The sequence below is a fragment of the Lepidochelys kempii genome, chromosome 8 (genome assembly GCF_965140285.1).
Source record: "Lepidochelys kempii isolate rLepKem1 chromosome 8, rLepKem1.hap1, whole genome shotgun sequence".
Lineage (NCBI taxonomy): Eukaryota > Metazoa > Chordata > Testudines > Cheloniidae > Lepidochelys > Lepidochelys kempii.
In genome coordinates this window covers 39,024,407-39,045,748 of record NC_136387.1, presented here as the reverse complement: position 1 = coordinate 39,045,748, position 21,342 = coordinate 39,024,407, and the positions used below count along the sequence as shown (strand labels likewise).

Sequence of the window (21,342 nt, the reverse complement as noted above, 5' to 3'; positions counted from 1 at the left end):
TCCTGGTTGTGCCTTTGCCCAGCTTCGTGGCTGAGTCAGAGCGGGAAAAACGGGAGTGGATGGAGGCCCTGCAGGATGCCATTGCAGAGATGCTGTATGACTACGAGGTGGCTGAGAAAATCTGGTCCAACAAAGCCAACAAGTTCTGTGCTGACTGCAGAGCCCTGAGCCCCGACTGGGCATCCATCAACCTGTGCGTGGTGATCTGCAAGCAGTGTGCAGGCCAGTGCATTTCCTTCCTCCCTTTCCTGCCGGTGTGGGAGGGGGGGTAAGAGCGCTTGACGGATCAGTAGATAGTTTGGGCGGGTGGGTATATTGGTCGGGCGGGTTGGTGAGTGGGTATAATGACTGGGCGGGGCAGTATATCTGCTTGGATGTGTCAGTGTGTAGGCGGGTTGGTATATCGGCTGCGCGGGTCAGTGGTTGGGTATATCAGGTGGTTGGGTGGTATATCAGCCAGGCAGGTTGGCAAGTGGGTGAGGAAATATATCAGCTGGGTGGGTTTGTGTGTGGATGGGCAGGTATATCAGTTGGATAGGTTGTTGGGTGGGTATATCAGCCGGGTGGGTATATCAGCCAGGTGGGATGGCAGGTGGATGGGTTAGTGGTTGGGTGGGCGGGTATACTGGCCAATTGGGGTGGGATGGTGGATCAGCGGGTCAGTAGGAATGGCAGGTGGGATGGCAGGCGGGTGGGGAGGAGTTGGTGGGTCAGTATATGGGGCAGGCAGTTTGGTGCGATGGTGGGTGGGCAGGTCCATTTATGTGCTAGGAGTGTCAGTGGGATGGCAGGTGGGTGGGTGGGATGGCGGGAGGGGTCAGTATGTGGGATGGTGGCGGGTGGGTCACTTTATGGGCCAGGCAGGTTGGTGGGTTGGCAGGTCGATGGATCAGTATATGGGCTAGGCAGGCATGTGGGATGGCGGTTCATAAGAATGGCCATACTGGGTCAGACCAAAGGTATCCTGTCTACCGACAGTGGCCAATACCAGGTGCCCCAAAGGGAGTGAACCTAACAGGTAATGATCAAGTGATCTCTCTCCTGCCATCCATCTCCACCCTCTGACAAACAGAGGCTAGGGACACCATTCTTTACTCATCCTGGCTAATAGTCATTAATGGACTTAACCTCCATGAATTTATCCAGTTCTCTTTTAAACCCTGTTATAGTCCTAGCCTTCACAACCTCCTCAGGCAAGGAGTTCCACAGGTTGACTGTGCGCTGAGTGAAGAAGAACTTCCTTTTATTTGTTTTAAACCTGCTACCCATTCATTTCATTTGGTGGCCCCTAGTTCTTATATTATGGGAACAAGTAAATAACTTTTCCTTATTCACTTTCTCCACACCATTCATGATTTTATATACCTCTATCATATCCCCCCTTTGTCTCCTCTTTTCCAAGCTGAAAAGTCCTCACCTCTTTAATCTCTCCTCATATAGGACCCGTTCCAAACCCCTAATCATTTTAGTTGCCCTTTTCTGAACCTTTTCTAATGCCAGTATATCTTTTTTGAGATGAGGGTTCCACATCTGTACGCAGTATTCAAGATGTGGGCGTACCATGGATTTATATAAGGGCAATAAGATATTCTCCTTCTTATTCTCTATCCCTTTTTTACTGATTCCCTTTTTTTGACTGCCGCTGCACACTGCGTGGACGTCTTCAGAGAACTATCCACGATGACTCCAAGATCTTTCTCCTGATTAGTTGTAGCTAAATTAGCCCCCATCATATTGTATGTATAGTTGGGGTTATTTTTTCCAATGTGCATTACTTTACATTTATCCACATTAAATTTCATTTGCCATTTTGTTGCCCAATCACTTAGTTTTGTGAGATCTTTTTGAAGTTCTTCACAATCTGCTTTGGTCTAAACTATCTTGAGTAGTTTAGTATCATCTGCAAACGTTGCCACCTTACTGTTTACCCCTTTCTCCAAATCATTTTATGAATAGGTTGAATAGGGTTGGTCCTAGGACTGACCCTTGGGGAACACCACTAGTTACCCCTCTCCATTCTGAAAATGTACCATTTATTCCTACCCTTTGTTCCCTGTCTTTTAACCAGTTCTCAATCCATGAAAGGATCTTCCCGCTTATCCCATGACAACTTAATTTACATAAGAGCCTTTGGTGAGGGACCTTGTCAAAGCCTCTCTGGAAATCTAAGAACACTATGTCCACTGGATCCCCCTTGTCCAAGTGTTTGTTGATTCCTTCAAAGAACTCTAATAGATTAGTAAGACATGATTTCCCTTTACAGAAACCATGTTGACTTTTGAGCAACAATTTATGTTCTTCTGTGTATCTGACAATTTTATTCTTTACTATTTTTTCAACTAATTTGCCCGGTACTGACGTTAGACTTACCGGTCTGTAATTGCCAGGATCACCTCTAGAGCCCTTCTTAAATATTGGCATTACATTAGCTGTCTTCCAGTCATTGGGTACAGTAGTTGATTTAAAGGACAGATTACAAACCATAGTTAATAGTTCTGCAATTTCACATTTGAGTTCTTTCAGAACTCTTGGGTGAATGCCTTCTGGTCCCGGTGACTTCCTTCTGTTAAGTTTCTCAATTAATTCCAAAAGCTCCTCTAGTGTCACTTCAATCTGTGACAATTCCTCAGATTTGTCACCTACAAAAGACGGCTCAGGTTTGGGAATCTCCCTAACATCCTCAGCCGTGAAGACTGAAGCAAAGAATTCATTTAGTTTCTCTGTGATGACTTTATCATCTTTAAGTGCTCCTTTTGTATCTCGATCGTCCAGGGGCCCCACTGGTTGTTTAGCAGGCTTCCTGCTTCTGATGTACTTAAAAAACATTTTGTTATTACCTTTTGAGTTTTTGGCTAGCTGTTCTTCAAACTCCTTTTTGGCTTTTCTTATTACATTTTTACATTTAATTTGGCAGTGTTTATGCTCCTTTCTATTTACCTCACTAGGATCTGACTTCCACTTTTTAAAAGATCCCTTTTTATGTCTCACTGCTTCTTTTACATGGTTGTTAAGCCACGGTGGCTCTTTTTTAGTTCTTTTCTGTTTTTTTTAATTTGGGGTATACATTTAAGTTGAGCCTCTATTATGGTGTCTTTGAAAAGTGTCCATGCAGCTTGCAGGGATTTCACTCTAGTCACGATACCTTTTAATTTCTGTTTAACTAACCTCCTCATTTTTGCATAGTTCCCCTTTCTGAAAGTAAATGCCACAGTGTTGGGCTGTTGTGGTGTTCTTCCCACCACAGGAATGTTAAATGTTGTTATATTATGATCACTATTTCCAAGTGGTCCTGTTATAGTTACCTCTTGGACCAGATTCTGCGCTCCACTTTGGCGGGTCAGTATATTGACCAGGCAGGAATGTGGGATGGCGGGTGGGTGGGTCAATATATGAGCCAGGCGAGTCGGAGGAATGGTGGATTGGCGGGGTCAGTATGGTGGGGGGGCTCAATGTATGGGCCAAATTGGTCAGTGGGATGGCAGGGGGTGGGTCAGTATATTGGCCAGGTAGATCAGTGGGATGGTGGGCGGCTGGGTTAGTATATGGTACAAATGGGTGGGTGGGATGGCAGGGGGTGGATGGGTCAGTATATGGGGCAGGTGGGTCGGTGGGATGGCAGGAGGAGGGTGGGTCTGTATATGGGGCAGGCGGGTCGGTGGGGTGGCAGGGGGTGGGTGGGTCAGTATATGGGGCAGGCGGGTTGGTGGGATGGTGGGTGGGTCGGTATTGGGGCCTGGCGGGTCAGTGGGGGGCTGAGTGGCTGGGTCAAAAGGTTGGCTGGCTGGCTGGGCAGGTGGATGGGTTGGCAGCTGATTGGCCGGCCAGGTCGGGCAGCCGGGCTGCTCACAGTCTCTCTGCTGCTCCTGACAGGTCAGCACCGGAGCCTGGGCTCCAGCGTGTCCAAGGTGCAGAGCCTGAAGCTCGACACCAGTGTCTGGAGCAATGAGATTGTCCAGGTACAGAGACTGCCCTGCTCACCCCCATCCATGTGCTGCCACAGCCAGCGCCCACAAGGCAGAGCTGACATTACAGAAATGTGTGTCACAGTCGGGGTCTGGGGTGGGGGGCTGATCTTCCTGGGGATGCCCTGGCAGCGGGGAGAGGACCCAGAGCATTCCCCCAGGGAATCCCCTGTCCATCTCTGACACCCAGCCCCCTCCAGGGGCTTGCAATGTCCCCCCTCAACAACCCACAGAATCCCCCAGTGCTATCTTGCCCCCTTCCCCAGTGACTCTGCGCTTTCATTCAGCTGTTCATCATGCTGGGAAACGAGCGAGCGAACCGGTTCTGGGCCGCGTGCCTCCCGCCCTCTGAGGCCCTCTACCCAGACGCCAGCACGGAGCAGAGACAGGTCTTCATCACTCACAAATACCGCGACGGGCGGTACCGCCGCCCACACCCCCGCTACCCTTTCCAGGTTGACGTGCTGCAGGTAATCGGCAGACTGGGCTTGGACGGTCCTGGGGCAGTGGCACAGGCTCTGCACAGAGAGCACAGTGAACTCCCTTACTGACCCAATGCTCCCTCCTGCACTTGTGGCAGGGGTTCAGAAGCCATGGGGATGGGCAGGATAGATCTGGCCTTCTGTGTGGGCACACACACATGCCTGCATTGCTCCCCCTCCTGCCCCTGAGCTGGCAGCCAGGTGTCCGTGGACAGCGGGTGTGCCAAGGCTAGGGATCTGATCGTGTCTCTCGCCCCAGGCGCTCTGTGCTGCTGTGGCAGGGCCCAGCCTGCTGAAGACGATCCTGCATTTCTTCTCTGCCACTGAAGCCGGGATGGCAGCTGACACAGGGGGCTGCGACGGGTCGCAGGGAACCGAGCTCTGGCAGACCCCTGAGAGCAGCTGGCATGGGAACCATCCAGGTAAATGGAGATCCCAGAGCCCCCTACCCCACAGCAGTGATGGGGGTGGCTTATCTGTCACTGCCTCCTCCCCTGCCCCTGCCCATTCTGGTTCTGCTGCCCTCAGCGTTGGCAAAGTTGTGCCACCCGTTTTCCCATGGAATGTCAGGGGCATCAGAAGAGAACCGTGAGGCTGAGGCTCTGGCCAGAGCCAGTCATCCCAAGGAGCAGAAACCACAGTTCTCCAGGTCCTGCAGGGGCCAGCTTTGTCATTATCCCACATTGTGCCCACCTTTGAGCCATGGCAGACTGAGAGGGATGCCTGTGAGCCCCCTGTGTCCTGCACAGGGGACTCTCTGCTCCGCAGGCAACCCACCATCCCCGGAAACCCCCTGCCAACACAGAACTTCACCTCCCCTGGAACCCCACGCCCCACATGGAACCCACCCTGCCCCACCTGGAATCTCCCAGTGTCACATGGAACACACCGCTTTTGGAACACACCCCTTCCCCACACTTGGACCATTGGTCTCTATGCCACTGACCTTCCCAGGGTCACCGCCCAACCCCAGCGACGTGGCAATGTTTCCATGGGGTCAAGGCAACCACAGGTTTTGCTCTGCTACTCTCTGCAGTGTGTTGGGGAAGGGTCAACACATCTTTTGTAAAGGTAAATCATGCCTCTCCAATCTATTGGAATTCTTTGAGGGCATGAGTAAGCATGTGGACAACGTGGATCCAGTGGATATAGTGTACTTGGACTTTCAGAAAGCCTTTGACAAGGTCCTTCCCCAAAGGCTCTTAAGCAAAGTAAGCTGTCACGGGATAAGAGGGAAGGTCCTCTCAAGGATCAGTAACTGGTTAAAAGACAGGAAACAGGGTGGGAATAAATGGTCAGTTTTCAGAATGGAGAAAGCTAAATAGTGGTGTCCCCCAGGGATCTGCACTGTGACCAATGCTGTTCAATATAAATAATCTGGAAAAAGGGGCAGACAGTGAGATGGCAAAATTTGAAGACAATACAAAACTACTCAAGATAGTTAAGTCCAAAGCAGACTGCAAAGAGTTACAAAGGGACATCACAAAACTGTATAACTGGGAAACAAAATGTCAAATGAAATTTAATGTTGATAAATGCAAATTAATACATATTGGAAAACATCATCCCAACTATACATACCAAAACGATGGGATCTAAATTAGCTGTTATCCCTCAAGAAAGAGATCTTGGAGTCATTGTGGATAGTTCTCTGAAATTTTCTGCTCATTGTGCAGCAGTAATCAAAAAAGCTAACAGAATGTTAGGAACCATAAGGAAAGGGATAGATGATAAGACAGTAAATATCATAATGCCACTATATAAATCCTGGGGAAATTCTGCACCACTGTGCAAAATTTATGTCCCCTGCAGATTTCTTTGCTTCCCTGCAGAAAAATGACTTTCTGACAGGGAAGCAAATGGAAGCCACAAGAGCTGTCATTCAACCCTCCCCAGCAGTATGTTTCAGGTGCCCAGGGCAGCCGGCAGAGAGGTAAATCACTGTGGGGCAGGGGGCGGGACTGGAGAAGACCCGACTGGTGGCTCCTACCCTGTGCCAGGCTCAGCTGCTAGTCCCAGCTGGGCTGAGGAGGATGGAACTTCCTCTTTCCCTGCACGGCATTCAGGGCCATGTCAGACCCACCCCCAGATTTCTCTTCTGGCTGTAGGAAGCTCTGCAAACTCTCCCCCCTGAGCTGCAGGGCGAGGTATCACTATACTGTGAGCAGCTCCCCCATCCACCCAATCCCCGTGCATGCAGACTCCCTCACACCCAGAACCCCCTCTGATGAGCCCACTCCCCCTGCACCTGGACCACCCTGACAAGCCACCTACACCCGAATCCCCACCCTACCGAACCCCAACCAGCTGCACATGGATCCCAACCCCACTGAGCCCCACTCCCCCAGCATCTGGAACCCCCCACTGATCCCCCCCACACACCCAGACCCGCCCCCGCTGACCCCTAACCACCTTCACCTGGACCCCCTGCAGAGTCCTATTACCATTGCACCCAGAACCATCCAACAAGCCCATGTGCATCCAGATCGCCCCCCTACACCTGGATCCCCCACTGAGCCACCTGCACCCAGATTGCCCCACACAGAACCCTCTCAACCAGAGGTGGGCGAACTACAGCCCGTGGGCCACATCTGGCCATGGGACCAGCCTGCCTGGCCCATGAGCTCCTGGCCTGGGAGGCTCGCCCTCGGCCCCTCCCCTGTGTTCCCCCTTCCCCCGCAGCCGCAGCTCACTGCTCCGCCAGCGCAATGCTCTGGCTGGTGGAGCAGCGAGCTCCTGGGGCAGCACAGCTGCAGAGTCCGGCCTGACCCGGTGCTCTGTGCTGCGCGGTGCATGGCTGGCTCCAGCCAGACGGCGCAGCTGCCTGTCCTGATGCGCCGCCAGCCACCGGTGCTCCAGGGAACGCGGTAAGGAGGCAGGGAGCAGGGAGGGTTGGCTAGAGGGCACGGGAGTTTGGGGGTGGTTGTCAGGGGACAGGGGTGTGGATGGGGAAGTCAGAGGGCGGGGAACAGGGTGGTTGAATGGGGGCAAGGGTCCCGGGGGGGGCATTCCGGAAGGAGAGGGGGGTTGGATTGGGTGGTGGGGAGCAGTCAGGGGCAGGGATTCTGGGGGCAGTCAGGGGACAGGGTCAAGGGGTGGTTGGATGTGGCAGGGGTCCCGGGGGGGGGCAGTCAGGAAGGAGAGGGGGGGTTTGATGGGGTGGCTGGGGGGCAGTTAGGGGTGGGGAGTCCGGGGGCGGTCAGGGGACGGAGAGTGAGGGGTGGATGGGGTAGGGGTCCCTGGGGGGCCGTCAGGGAACAGGGGGGTTGGATGGGGCAGGAGTACCAAGGGGGCTGTCAGGGGGCGAGAACCAGGGGGGGTCAGATGGGGGCAGGGGCCAGGCCATGCTTAGCTGTTTGGGGAGGCACAGCCTCCCCCAACTGGCCCTCTATACAATTTCAGAAACCCGATGCGGCCCTCAGGCCAAAAAGTTTGCCCGCCCCTGCTCTCAACCCACACCTGGATCCTCCCACACTAAACCCCTCCACACTTGGATCCTGCTTTGCTGAGCCTGTCTGCCCCTACCTGGTGCACCTGGCATGGAGGGGCAGGGCCCTGGGATGTTTCTGGAGCAGGCCCAGTCCTTGTGCTGTGTCAGGATTGGGTGCAGCCTCACCACTGAGTCCATGTCCCGAGGGGGAGCTGCACAGTGATCTCCCACCTCAGCGCAGCCAGTAGCCTGTGCTCCCCAATGCCATGCTGGAGCCTTCACATTTATTTGACAGATAATATTTGTAGAATTTTAAAATATTGTGAGCATAATTTTTAATATTTCCGTGCAGAATGCCCTCAGGAGTAAAATCCATGGTACGCCCACACTTTGAATACTGCATGCAATTCTGGTCACAGTCTGGTCACTAGATGTGACTAGACTGTCACTAGATGTGCTGGGATACCACTGAAAACAAACCCCCCTGCCAGAGAAGGCTTCCCTCCACTCTTGTCTTATTGAGTAAGACACTCCAGTCAGTTACAGCACAGACCAAAAGCTTGGGCCACGCCCCCCTGCAGTTCACTGAAACTGAGATCCACTCAGCTCAGGAGTTTCTTAGTTAACAGAGACTTTCCCAGCCCCCAGTATTCAGTCTTTCTGGGAGCTTAAACCCCAAATGAATTCATTTTACTCTGTATAAATCTTATACAGTATAAACTCATAAATTGTCCATCCTCTATAACACTAATAGAGAGATATGCACAGCTGTTTGCTCCCCCAAGTATTAGTCACTAACTCTGGGTTCAATAATAAGCAAAAGTGATTTTATTAAGTATAAAAAGTAGGATTTAAGTGATGCCAAGTAATAGAACAAAGTAAGTTACCAAAAAAAAATAAAACAAAACACACAAGTCTAAGACTAATACATTAAGAAACTGCATACAGTAACTCCCCACTTAACGTCCTCTCGATTAACGTTGTTTCAATCTTATGTCCCTGCTCAATTATAGAATATGCTCCATTTAAAGTTGTGCAGTGCTTCGCTGTAACGTCGTTTGGCAGCCTGCTTTGTCCACAGCTGGCAGCCCCCCATCAGCTCCCCTGCACCCTCCCACTCCTCACCCCGCCTCCTGCCCGTGGCAATCAGCTGGCTTGCAGCGTTCAGGAGGAAGGGAGGAGGAGTGAAGACACAGCACGTAGGCTCCCCTCCCCCGCCGCCTCTTGAACACCACAAACCAGCTGATTGCTGCAGGCAGGAGACGGAGGGGGGGGAGGCTGCGTACCGCGTCCTCGCTCCTCCCCCGTCCCTCCTATCCCCTGAACGTCCCAAGCCAGCTGATTGCCGCGGGCAGGAGGCAGGGGAGGGAGGGGGGAGGAGCGAGGATGCGGCATGCGGAGTAAAGGGGGAGGAGGGGAGGAAGAAGAGGGAGGATAAGGATGGGGACTTGGGGGAAGGGGTGGAGTAGGCGGGCCGAGGGTTTAGCCCCCTGCCCCTGGTGCTTGCAGAGTAGGGGAAGCTGCCCCTGCGCAACGTGCTTCTCCTAGCCTACAGCACCTTCTGCCTCCTTGCCTGCCTCACTGCCTGCAGTGCCAGTGGGCTGTGCCTGTGTGGGGTAAGGCGGGGGCCCCTCCCAACTATAGTACTGGACTGTACTGTAGGGCAAAAAAAAATTCCCTGGAACCTAAACCCCCCCCATCACATTCATTCTTACGGGGAAATTTGATTCACTTAACATCATTTCACTTAAAGTTGCATTTTTCAGGACCATAACTACAGCGTTAAGTGAGGAGTTACTGTACAGGTAAATCTCACCCTCAGAGATGTTCCAATAAGCTTCTTTCACAGACTGGACTCCTTCCTAGTTTGGGTTCAGCAATCACTCACACCCCTGTAGTTACTGTCCTTTGTTCCAGTTTCTTTCAGGCATCTCTTGGGGGTGGAGAGGCTATCTCTTAAGCCAGTTGAAGACAAAAAGGAGAGGCTTCCAGGGCCTTTTATATTCTCTCCTTGTGGGCGGAAACACTTTTTGTTCTCTTGTGCAAAATCACAGCAACAAAATGGACTTTTTAGTCACCTGGGCAAGTCCCATGTCCATGAATGATTCAGCTTTTTGCAGGCCAACGCCATTGTATACATGTTAGTTTGAAGGTTCCCAGAAAAGCTCAGATATGGATTGGCATCTCCCAAAGTCCATTGTCAGTTAAGTGTTTCTTGATTGGGCACTTACTGAGAATAGTCCTTTCTCAAGAAGCAGACCAAATGCTTCACTGAGGCTACTTAGAGTCAAACACATTAAGAGACCAGTACATAGCCAATATTGATAACTTCAACTACAAAAATGATACACACATACAGATAGCATAATCATAACCTGCAAACTACAACCTTTCCATAGACACTCCACTTGACCTCCTCTGTACAAGACTTGGTGCCAGCATAGGACCCTGGTTGCAACAACGATCTGTATGGTCACAGTTCATGTCAATAACGTCACACCCAGTATGGCCGTTCTTAGGTTATTGTGTTTGGCAGGGAGCCCCAGCGCTCAGGAGCCAAGTCTGGAAGGGGTCTACAATGAGATCACCCAGCCTGTGGTGCACAGTGGCTACCTCTACAAAGCACCAGCCCTCTCCAAGCTCTCCGGCACCAGGAAGAGCAGAGATGGTAGGTATGGGCCAGGTCCCATGGTGGCTAGGATGGAGAGAGGCTGCTTGGTACGTCAGGGACCTGCTCTTGCTGACAGTGTGTTCCCTGCAGAACTGCACCGCGTCTGGTGCTCCCTGGAGAAGTCTCTCCTCTTCTATGAGACTGACAAATGTGCTGAGTCAGTGGGGAAGGTTGAGCTGGCTGACATGGTCTCGCTGGGCGTGAGCAGAGCAGATGAACTGGCCAGTCCTGGACCTCCGGACAGGTACCTTGCCCCGAAGGGACATGCCCCTTCCCCGTCCACACCCTGGCACATGCCCACCTTCTCCCACCTCAGTCGGCACCCTGGCTGGAGCACAGTCAGGTTACTCCCCGAAATCCCCCAGGATGCAGTCCATTGTTGGGGCCCCCATGTGGCAAGCGGATCAGAGGCAGCCAGACCCCCAGGCACTGGGTGCAGGCAGTGTGTTGGGCATGGGGCTGCCCTGCAGGGAGAGGCAGGCAACCACCTTGGGGTCCAAGCAGTTCTGCGGACATGCACTGGGGAGGGAGGGAGATTAGCAGTGAAGGGGCACTATGCCCTTATGCTGAAGGGACTGTGGTGCAGGGGTCAGGCATGCTGAGTCCCTGCAGCCAGCTCCCTGCTTCTCCATAGCCAGGCCCTCTGAGTTCGCCCCACTGGGCCCAAACCCTGACTGCTCGGGTCTGCTGCTTGGTGCTGCAGATGTCCCAGTGAAAGCTACCTAGTGACCCTGGGCCCCCTGCTTCTGCTGCCTGGGGAAGTTGCGCTCTGGCTCCTGTGTGTGGGGAGGCAGCTAAAGCTGGGCCATTTGGAAGGGCCTGCTGCCCTCCGGCCACCTGCTGGCCTTGCGCCCTGGGTCTAGCGAGCCCCATGAGCAGGGCCAGTCCTCAGGGCCTTGGCCTCCATGCAGCAGAGCTCAGTACGGCGCAGCCTCAGGAAGGGTCACTTTCACTGCTGAACCAGAGTGCAAGGGCTGTGGTGGGCAGGGCACTGGGCTGCTGTGGGAGCCCTGCCCCCCTCATGCTTTTGCCTTCATCTACAGGTTTCGCTTCGCTTTGGAGCTCTTCCTGAGTGGTGACAAAGTGCAGCAGCTGGGAGCTGATGGGCCGGACACCCTGCAGGCCTGGGCCAGCGCCATCGGCAAGGTGTGTGACACAGTCACCCAGGGCACAGGCCCAGTGTGGCACTGCACCCAGCAGTACCAGCCTCTTCCATGGGCCAGGCTGGGAAGCAGCTGCTGAGAGCTGCAGCACTAACTTGCCTCATCTCCCTGGCATGACAGACCCTCCCCCACATTGGCATGCTGCTGGCGGGGGTGTGTGTGCAGGATCCAATCAGCATCCCTCCTGCCTGCCACATGGGGCATAGCCCTCCGCCCTGGCACTGCCCCCTTACACACACACATGCAGGGTATAGTGTTCTGCCTGGCTCCATCCACAATGCAGGGCATAGTCCTTCCCCCAGTTCCTGTCCCCACCCACAGCCACCCAAACTGGGGTACAGCCCTCTGTGATGCCCTCACCCTGTGCTCAGCCTGGATCTAACCGGTCTCTCCGTCCCATGCAGTGGTTCACACCGCTCAGCTGTCACTGCCTGCTGGGCTACGAGTTCCAGAGAGTGGGGCGGTTGCACTACAGATCCATGCTCAGCCCTGAGCAGTGGCTGCAGGGCTTCTTCATTCTGCAGAAAGCCCACCTGTTCTTCTGCCCAGGGGAGGAGGGTGCAGCCGAGGACAGCATCAACCTCCGGAGGCTGCAGGAGCTCAGTGAGTACAGCCTTTGCCCGTCCCAACTGTGGGAAACAGCAGCTGTGCCCCACCCCAGAGGGACTGCATTGCGGTGCTGGGTCAGTGAGCCCTGTGCTGTGTGGCCGAGCACTGTTCACTACCAGCCATGCCCCACCCCAGCGGTGCTGCATTCCAGTGCTGGGTCAGTGATTGCATATACACAGTATGTAAAGCTTCGGGGATCCTTCTAGCTGCCCTGGGGGGCCCAGTGTGGGCCCAGCACAGCTCCCAAGGTCTCTCCCTGGCCCCTGGGTAGGATTTGCATCTAAAGTCTCCATTTGCTCCTGTGCAGGTGTGGTGCCCCTCACTGAGACTCCTGAGAAGAAGGAGGTGCTGATCCTGGTGGAGATGGGGAGGTGAGCTCTGCCAGGACATGACACAGATGAGCAGCACCTCCTGCCTGCAAGGAGGTGTTACTGGCCCAGGGTCTGGACAGACTAAGCCTGGGGGTGAATAAACGTACAGACAGCCTGGTCAGTGGACTTCCAGGGAACGGAGTCTGAGCACAGCTCGGGGAGAGGAGTCTGCCTGAGCCCACATGGGGGCGGGCGGGATCTAATCCTTGCCCCGGGACGGGAGCAGTGCTGTGTTTGCTGGGCCAGCGCAGGCTGAACAGCCATGCAGTGGGACCCGTCACCACGAGGGGCACCCTGAGACTCAGCCTAGATTTTCCTTTTGTCTAATTCCCCGCATTGCTCTTAACCCCACTGGGATTAGCTGATATGGGCCTAGGAGGCTACGCTCTAAGCTACGCCCCCCCGGTCTCCCCTAAATGTCTGCCCTGCCCCCTGAGGCTCGGGCGGGGGTAGTGCCTATGGACAGGTCTGTGTCTGGCGGAGGAGCCAGGCTCCTGGGCCAGCCAGCTCTCCCGTGCCTGCACCAGGGCAATGGGGCATGCCGGGGGCAGGAAGGGAGCTGGGGATGCTGTGTGAGTCAGCCCTGTGCTGTGTACCCAGCTGTGTTTCACCTCCTGCTCTCTGCCCTGTTGTAACGATGCTGGCTTTGGTGGGACCCAACTGAGAGTGCCAATTCAGGACAAATTGCTTAAAGCAGGGCAGTTACAGTCCAAGGCTGGGGTTCCTTTGCACACCAAGGCAAACCAAACCAGCCAAAGAGAGAGGACTTTGGTTTTACCCCACTGGCTAACCACAAGTCACACAAGCAATTCCCTTAGACACTCCAGTTTCCTAGTATCACCACCAGTGCCACTCGTTATGGGGACAAATGGTTATGCAAAGCAATACCTCAGTAAAAGGTAAAAGGTTTTCCCGATCCCAAAGGACCAAGCCCCAGACCCAGCTCAATATACAAATCAGATCTTACCCACAAATCACGCTGTTGCCAATCCTATAGAATCTAAAATCTAAACGTTTATTTATAAAAAGAAAGAAATATAGATGAGAGCTAGAATTGGTTAAATGGAATCAATTACATACAGTCATGGCGAAGTTCTTGGTTCAGGCTTGCAGCAGTGATAGAATAAACTGCAGGTTGAAATCAAGTCTCTGGAGTACATCCACAACTGGGATGGGTCATTCAGTCCTTTGTTCAGAGCTTCAGTTTGTAGCGAAGGCCCTACAGAGGTAAGAAGCAGGATTGAAGACAAGATGGAGATGAGGCAGCTGCCTTTTTTAGTCTCTTCCAGGTGTAAGAACACCTCTTTGTTCTTGCTGTGGAAAATTACAGCAAAATGGAGTTTGGAGTCACATGGGCAAGTCACATATCCATGTATGACTCAGTTCTTTAGAGGCGGCAGCCATTGTTCACATGCTATCTTGAACGTCCCCAGGAAGACTTTTTATGGGGATTGGAGTCTTCCAAGGCCCATTGTCAGTTAAGTGTTTCTTGATTGGACATTTAATTTGCAAATTCCTTTCTCAAGAAGCTGGCCAAATGCTTTACTAAGGCTACTTCAGAATCAAAACACACTGATAGACAAGTACATAGCCAATATTCATAACTTCAACTACAAAAATGAGACACACCTACAGGTAGCATAATCATAATTAGCAAATCATAATCTTTCCATAGACACCTTTGTACAATATTTGCTGCAAATATATAACAGTGGTTGCACCAATGATCTATGCGGTCACAGGTTATATTAATAACGTCACACCTGTCCTCAGGACCTTTTACCTGCAGGGGGTGTCGCGGATGGACTTTGCAGCATGGTGCACGGACATCCAGGCCTCGGCAGGGGGACGGGGCAACGCCCTGCGCGACCAGCAGCTCAGCAGGAGCGACATCCCCATCCTCGTGGACAGCTGCATTGCCTTCATCACCCAATACGGTGAGCCCCTCTGCTCAGGGATGGCCTGGCACCTCCTGTTGGGTACTGGCAGTGCTGCCAGGAGCCCTGTGCCGCGTTCTCCTGTGAGGCAGGTGGCATCACCTCAGCGGGGAGTGCAGAGCTGCCACTTGTACGTCAGGCATCTCCCAAGTTGGCATGGGGCACCCACTGGGAGCAGGCTGCAAGGGCATACTCCCATCTATCTCCCCCCATTTCCTACCCCCCCACACACACACACTGATCAGGGCCTGTGAGGGTACACTCTGAGCTACACACACTGATCAGGGCCTGCAAGGGTACACTCTGAGTTCCCACACACACACACTGATCTGGGCCGTGGAGGGCACTCTATGATCTACCTGCTTACACCACCCCCAACCACCGCACACACACACTGAGTGATCTAGAGCTGGGAGGACACACTCTGGGCTTCCCATTAGTCCGCTACCTGCGCCACCCCTGCATTGGTGGTGCTGATCCGGGCTCCCCCTTTAGCACGCGGCTCCCATGACATGGTCTCTCTCTTGCTCTGCCCGCAGGGCTGCGACATGAAGGCATTTACCGGAAGAATGGGGCCAAGTCCCGGATCAAGGTGCTGATGGAGCAGTTCCGCAGGGATGCCCGCAACGTCAAGCTGCGCATCAGTGACAACTTCATCGAGGATGTGACCGACGTGCTGAAGAGATTCTTCCGGGAGCTCGAGGACCCTGTCTTCACTTCGGAGCTGCACCCCCAGTGGAAGGAGGCTGCGGGTACTCATCTTCTTGCTGTCCCCCCACCCTCACCATGCAGCAGCTGTTCTCTGCCTTGGGCTCCCTCTCACCCTGATGCCCCTTCTCCTGCCACCAACCACATGCCAGGAACAGACCTAGGCCAGCCCAGTGCTGAGCTCCGCTGGTGCGGGGCGCTCTGGGCCCCATTCTCCCCTGCCCCTGGCTCCATCATTTGCGCCAATGCACAGAGGGTGGGAATCATGCCAGTCTGACCTGGAGCACTGGCCCCACGAGGGGCTGGGTGATTGGTGTGAGTGTGGGTAAGTTGGGGCACAGCTCCCTGCCAGTCCGTGCATGGCCTGGGGCTAGCGGCTCATGCCTGGTGATGGTAGTTGTGCCTTTGCGCAGTGTTGTGTTTGTGACGGTCTGCTTCCTCCAGCAATAGCCCTGAAGTCCCAACGGCTGGAGCGCTACAAGGAGTTGATCAACCGCCTGCCCCGCCTCAACCGCAGGACACTGGCTGCTCTGATTGGTCACCTCTACCGGTCAGTCTGTCCCTCCTTGGGCAGTGTGCATATGTCACTTCTTCAGGGAACAGCATGGTCCAGGAAATCGGGGGAGCGTCACCAGCTGACATGGTTCAGTCCAGACATGCTGTGTCCACTGTCTGCCCCCTTCACTTCCCACTCAGCTTCAGGGTCTCTGGGTCCCCCGGGGATACGGAGAGGCCAGTGCCAGCGGGGGGTGATCCAGGGATAGAGTTTGACAAATGGCCCTGGGACACCCCCCTGTCTCTGAGCCGTATAGAAAGGCTGGGAGGACCATGCAGTAAGCCTGGGGCTGGGCCTTCCCTCTGGCAGCAAAAAATGGCAAGCAATTGTGCAAATGAAGGTGACTTGTCTGCATTTCTCAGAGGTCGGCACAGACCAGTTTACAGGGTTAGCATTCTGTAATCTTCGTGAGGTTTTTTCCTCCTTTCTTCCCAGTTGTTATCTTCTGGTTCCATTTTGCCAGAAAATGGTGGATGTCCCACAGTTGGGGCTTCACACTTTCATCTTCTTTCCATCTTCCTTTTATTACTTTGTAACTTTTCAAAACTTTCCTGATGCCAGAGGAATCACGGAGCAGCCAGATACCAGTCAATTCTGCCCTTTGCTGCTATGTGACTTTTCTCAAGGTGGAAATGTTACAATGAACACAGAGAGAAATTGGAGGAAGTAGGGGAAACCCACTCTGAGGCCATTGCACGTTCAAGTGCATTCAGTGACCAAAAGGGGGAACAAAAGGCCAAAAACTTGACATTCAAAGTATTGAAATTAAAGTTTTTAGTTTTATGTTTTGATGAGAAAAGTGGAAAATTTCATAACCCTGTGACCTTTTTTTTCATGGAAGTTAGAAAAAGGTTTAGAACAAGAAGTTCTGCCTGACTCCAGCAGCTGGGTGGGTGGTCCTGAGCGGCCCAGCCTCATCCCACGCTGGGGCTGCTGGGCACACGCTCAGAAATCTCAATCTCTCTCTCTCTCTCTGCCCCGGCTTGCAGCGTGCAGAAATGTGCTGACTTCAATCAGATGAACACCAAGAACCTGTCACTGCTCTTTGCTCCCAGCCTTTTCCAGACAGATGGCAAAGGGGATGAGGTCAAGGTGATGGAGGACCTGATTGACAACTATGTCCGCATTTTCAACGTAAGCCCCCCACTCGCCCTGCCTCCCCCAGGACTGTCTCCTCTCCCTCCTGCACCTCACATCCCTTCTCTTGCCCGCTAGATTGACGAGGACCAGGTGTCACAGATGGATCTAGAGAACAGCCTCATCACCACCTGGAGGGATGTGCAGGTACTCACTCCATGCACTCCCCATATCTTGGATCCTCCTGCTGATTTGTCCATCGGCCTCTGCCTGGGCCCATGGACATCGGTGAGCTTCCATGGTGGAGGCAGACAGCTGGAGAGCAGCCCAGCACATGGCCCCTAGCTCAGGGGTGGGCAAACTACAGCCCGCAGGCCGGATCCGGCCCCTCAGGACTTTGGATCCGGCCCATGGGATTGCCCCCCGTGGTGCCGCAGGCCCCGCGCCACTCTCAGAATTGGCCAGCACCACGTCCCTGCGGTTTGGAGGAGGTAGGGCAGAGGGCTCTGTGCATTGCCCTTGCCACGCAGTGCCGGCCGCTTCTGAGTGGGGGCTGCTTCCCGGAGCAGCGTGGCATGGGGCCAGGGCAGGCATGCAGGGAGCCTGCCCTGGGCCCGGTGCACACCGCTGCCACCCCGAAGCCGCTTTAAGCTGGAGCCCGAACCCCTCCTGCAGCCCAACTCCCTGCCCTGAGCCCCCTGTTGCACCCCACCCCCCTCCTTCACCCAACCCCCTGCCCTGAGCTCCCTCCCACAGTCTGCACCCCTCCTACACCCCTGCCCTGAGCCCCATCCTGCACTCTGCACCCCTCCTGCACCCCAACCCCCTTCCCTGAGTCCCCTCATACACCCCACACCTCCTCTGCCCCAATCCCTTGCCCTGAGCCCGTTCCTGCACACTGCACCCCCTCCCACACCCCGCACTCCCTCCCGCACGCCCACCCCCTGCCCCGGCCCTGCATACAATTTCCCCACCCAGATGTGGCCCTTGGCCCAAAAATTTTGCCCACCCCTGCCCTAGCTGCAAGTCCTGCTGTCCCTGCATGGATCCCAGCTCCAGCATGGGCTGCCCTAGCCACACAATGGGCCCTGTGTTCGCTCTGCAATGAGATAATCTCTTACGAGGCCTCCCCAGGAACAGGAAAGGGCCCTGCCTCCCCCCATCGCCCTGCCCCAGGCCCTCGCTCTCCTGGTCCCTCTCCCAGGTGGGTGGGGCCCCCAACCTGCTTTGTAACCCCCACCCTTCTCACCCCCGGCACCGGTCACAGCATGAAGCCACTCTGGACGCAAGCAGCCCCTTCCTCAGCTCCCTGCAGGCAGATGCTGTGAGCTGCTGGCTCAGCCGCACCGATGCCAGCCTCCCAGTCCAGCACTTGGCCCAGGCTTTGCCCACCCTCTGCCATCTCTCCCCGCAGCTCTCTCAGGCTGGAGATCTCATCATTGAGGTTTACCTGGAGCAGAAGCTGCCCGACTGCTGTGTCACCCTGAAGGTGAGTGAGTATGTCTTGGCTGCAGCCATGGCTCAGGCAGGGCAGCTGCATCGCCCACCCTCAGTGTCCCGGCCTCGCTGTCCGCTGGGAGGGAACCTTCAGGGGGCCAGAGCTGCCCTGCAGGGTTTGGAGATCATAAAATCATAGAATATCAGGGTTGGAAAGGACTCAGGAGGTCATCTAGTCCGACCCCCTGCTCAAAGCAGGACCAATCCCCAACTAAATCATCCCAGCCAGGGCTTTGTCAAGTCTGACCTTAAAAACTCCTAAGGAAGGAGATTCCACCACCTCGTTAGGTAACGCATTCCAGTGCTTCACTACCCTCCTAGTGAAATAGTGTGTCCTAATATCCAACCTATACCTCCCCCACTGCAACTTGAGACCATTGCTCCTTGTTCTGTCATCTGCTACCACTGAGAACAGTCTAGACCATCCTCTTTGGAACCCCCTTTCATGTAGTTGAAAGCAGCTATCAAACTCCCTGATTTTTCTCTTCTGCAGACTAAATAATCCCAGTTCCCTCAGCCTCTCCTCATAAGTCATGTGTTCCAGCCCCCTAATAATTTTTGTTGCCCTTCGCTGGACACTTTCCAATTTTTCCACATCCTTCTTGTAGTGTGGGGTCCAAAACTGGACACAGTTCTCCAGATGAGGTCTCACCAGTGCCAAATATGCTGGCAATGCTCATACTTATATAGCCCAAAATGCTGTTAGCCTTCTTGGCAACAAGGGCACACTGTTGACTCCTATCCAGCTTCCTGTCCACTGTAACCCGTCAGTCCTTTTCTGCAGAATGGCTGCCGAGCCATTCGGTCCCTAGTCTGTAGCAGTGCATGGGATTCTTCCATCCTAAGTGCAGGACTCTGCACTTGTCCTTGTTGAACCTCATCAGATTTCTTTTGGCCCAATCCTCCAATTTGTCTAGGTCCCTCTATCCTATCCCTACCCGCCAGCGTATCTACCACTCTTCCCAGTTTAGTGTCATCTGCAAACTTGCTGAGGGTGCAATCCACGCCATCCTCCAGATCATTAATGAAGATATTGAACAAAACCGGCCCCAGGACTGACCCTTGTGGCATTCCGCTTGATACTGGCTGCCAACTAGACATGGAGCCATTGATCACGACCCATTGAGACGATCTAGCCAGCTTTCTATCCACCTTATAGTCCTTCATCCAGCCCATACTTCTTTAAATTGCTGGCAAGAATACTGTGGGAGACCGTATCAAAAGCTTTGCTAAAGTCAAGGAATAACATATCCACAGAGCCAGTTATCTCATCACAGAAGGCAATTAGATTAGTCAGGCATGACTTGCCCTTGGTGAATCCACGCTGGCTGTTCCTGATCACTTTCCTCTCCTCGAAGTGCTTCAAAATTGATTCCTTGAGGACTTGCTCCACGATTTTTCCAGGGACTGAGGTGAGGCTGACTGGCCTGTAGTTCCCCGGATCCTCCTCCTTCCCTTTTTTAAAGATGGGCACTACATTAGCCTTTTTCCAGTCATCCGAGATCTCCCCCGATCGCTATGAGTTTTCAAAGATAATGGCCAATGGCTCTGCAATCACATCCGCCAACTCCTTTAGCACTCTCGGATGCAGCGCATCTAGCCCCATGGACTTGTGCTCGTCCAGCTTTTCTAAATAGTCCTGAACTTTCTCCACAGAGGGCTGGTCACCTCCTCCCCATACTGTGCTGCCCAGTGCAGTAGTCTGGAAGCTGACCTTGTTCATGAAGACAGAGACAAAAAAAGCATTGAGTACATTAGCTTTTTCCGCATCCTCCGTCACTAGGTTGCCTCCCCCATTCAGTAAGGGTCCCACACTTTCCCTGACCACCTTCTTGTTGCTAACATACCTGTAGAAACCCTTCTTGTTACCCTTAACAAGCTGCAACTCCAAGTGTGATTTGGCCTTCCTGATTTCACTCCTGCATGCCTGAGCAATATTTTTATACTCCTCCCTAGTCATTTGTCCAAGCTTCCACTTCTTGTAAGCTTCTTTTTTGTGTTTAAGATCAGTGAGGATTTCACTGTTAAGCCAAGCTGGTCACCTGCTGTATTTACTATTCTTTCTACACATCGGGATGGTTTGTTCCTGCAACCTCAGTAAGGATTCTTTAAAATACAAACAGTTCTCCTGGACTCCTTTCCCCCTCATGTTATTCTCCCAGGGGATCCTGCCCATCAGTTCCCTGAGGGAGTCAAAGTCTGCTTTTCTGAAGTCCAGGGTCCGCCTGGGCATGCCTCTCTCTTGCTAATTCCCATCCTGCTGCCAACAGACTCGGTGGTGCCTAGAGGGCTCAGGCCAGTCCTTGGCCTGGGGTGGAGACTGGGCACGAGCTGATCTCTGCGCTCCCCATAGGTGTCACCTACCATGACGGCGGAGGAGCTGACCAATCAGGTACTGGAGATGCGCAACGTGTCAGCGAGCCTGGACATCTGGCTGACCTTCGAGGCCCTGGAGAATGGGGAGCTGGGTGAGTGACGGAGGCTCCTCTCCACTGTGGGGGCTGGGGGATGGCTGTGTGACAGGGGCATTTCTCCACTGGGGGAGCGGGGACTAGCTGAGTAATGGGGGTGCTTCTCCACTGGGAGGGCTGAGGGTTGGCTGGGTGACGGGGGCATCTCTCCATTGGGGGTAGGGGCTGGCTGAGTGACAGGGGTGCTTCTCCATTGGGGGGCTGGCTGGGTGATGGGAGTGTTATCTATCTATTAGGATGGGGGGCCAGGTGAGTAGTGAGGGTGGCACCTCACCATGGGGGCAGGGGCTGGGTGAGTGGCGGTGGAGACGGGGAGGGATGGGAATGGCCTTTCGTTATTGGAGTGGGGGCTGAATGGGGACAGCACTTCTCCATGGGAATGGGGGTGGTCGTTTACCATTGGGGGCG

At 53.9% G+C, this 21,342-nt stretch overlaps 1 protein-coding gene across 8 annotated transcripts in view; it reads left to right on the top strand.

Moving 5' to 3' along the window:
- ARAP3 (ArfGAP with RhoGAP domain, ankyrin repeat and PH domain 3) overlaps positions 1-21,342 on the top strand; it is a 77,354-nt gene that overhangs the window by 25,849 nt on the left and 30,163 nt on the right. For all 8 annotated transcript variants that reach the window (XM_073356187.2, XM_073356186.2, XM_073356185.2 and 5 more), the window contains 16 exons: positions 23-222; positions 3,871-3,956; positions 4,250-4,432; positions 4,704-4,866; positions 10,411-10,542; positions 10,636-10,789; positions 11,589-11,691; positions 12,113-12,311; positions 12,625-12,688; positions 14,462-14,625; positions 15,165-15,377; positions 15,778-15,883; positions 16,879-17,023; positions 17,105-17,173; positions 18,381-18,455; positions 20,817-20,931. In XM_073356187.2, coding sequence (XP_073212288.2) covers positions 23-222; positions 3,871-3,956; positions 4,250-4,432; positions 4,704-4,866; positions 10,411-10,542; positions 10,636-10,789; positions 11,589-11,691; positions 12,113-12,311; positions 12,625-12,688; positions 14,462-14,625; positions 15,165-15,377; positions 15,778-15,883; positions 16,879-17,023; positions 17,105-17,173; positions 18,381-18,455; positions 20,817-20,931 — 2,171 coding nt within the window. The remainder of the gene's footprint in view (positions 1-22; positions 223-3,870; positions 3,957-4,249; positions 4,433-4,703; positions 4,867-10,410; positions 10,543-10,635; positions 10,790-11,588; positions 11,692-12,112; positions 12,312-12,624; positions 12,689-14,461; positions 14,626-15,164; positions 15,378-15,777; positions 15,884-16,878; positions 17,024-17,104; positions 17,174-18,380; positions 18,456-20,816; positions 20,932-21,342) is intronic.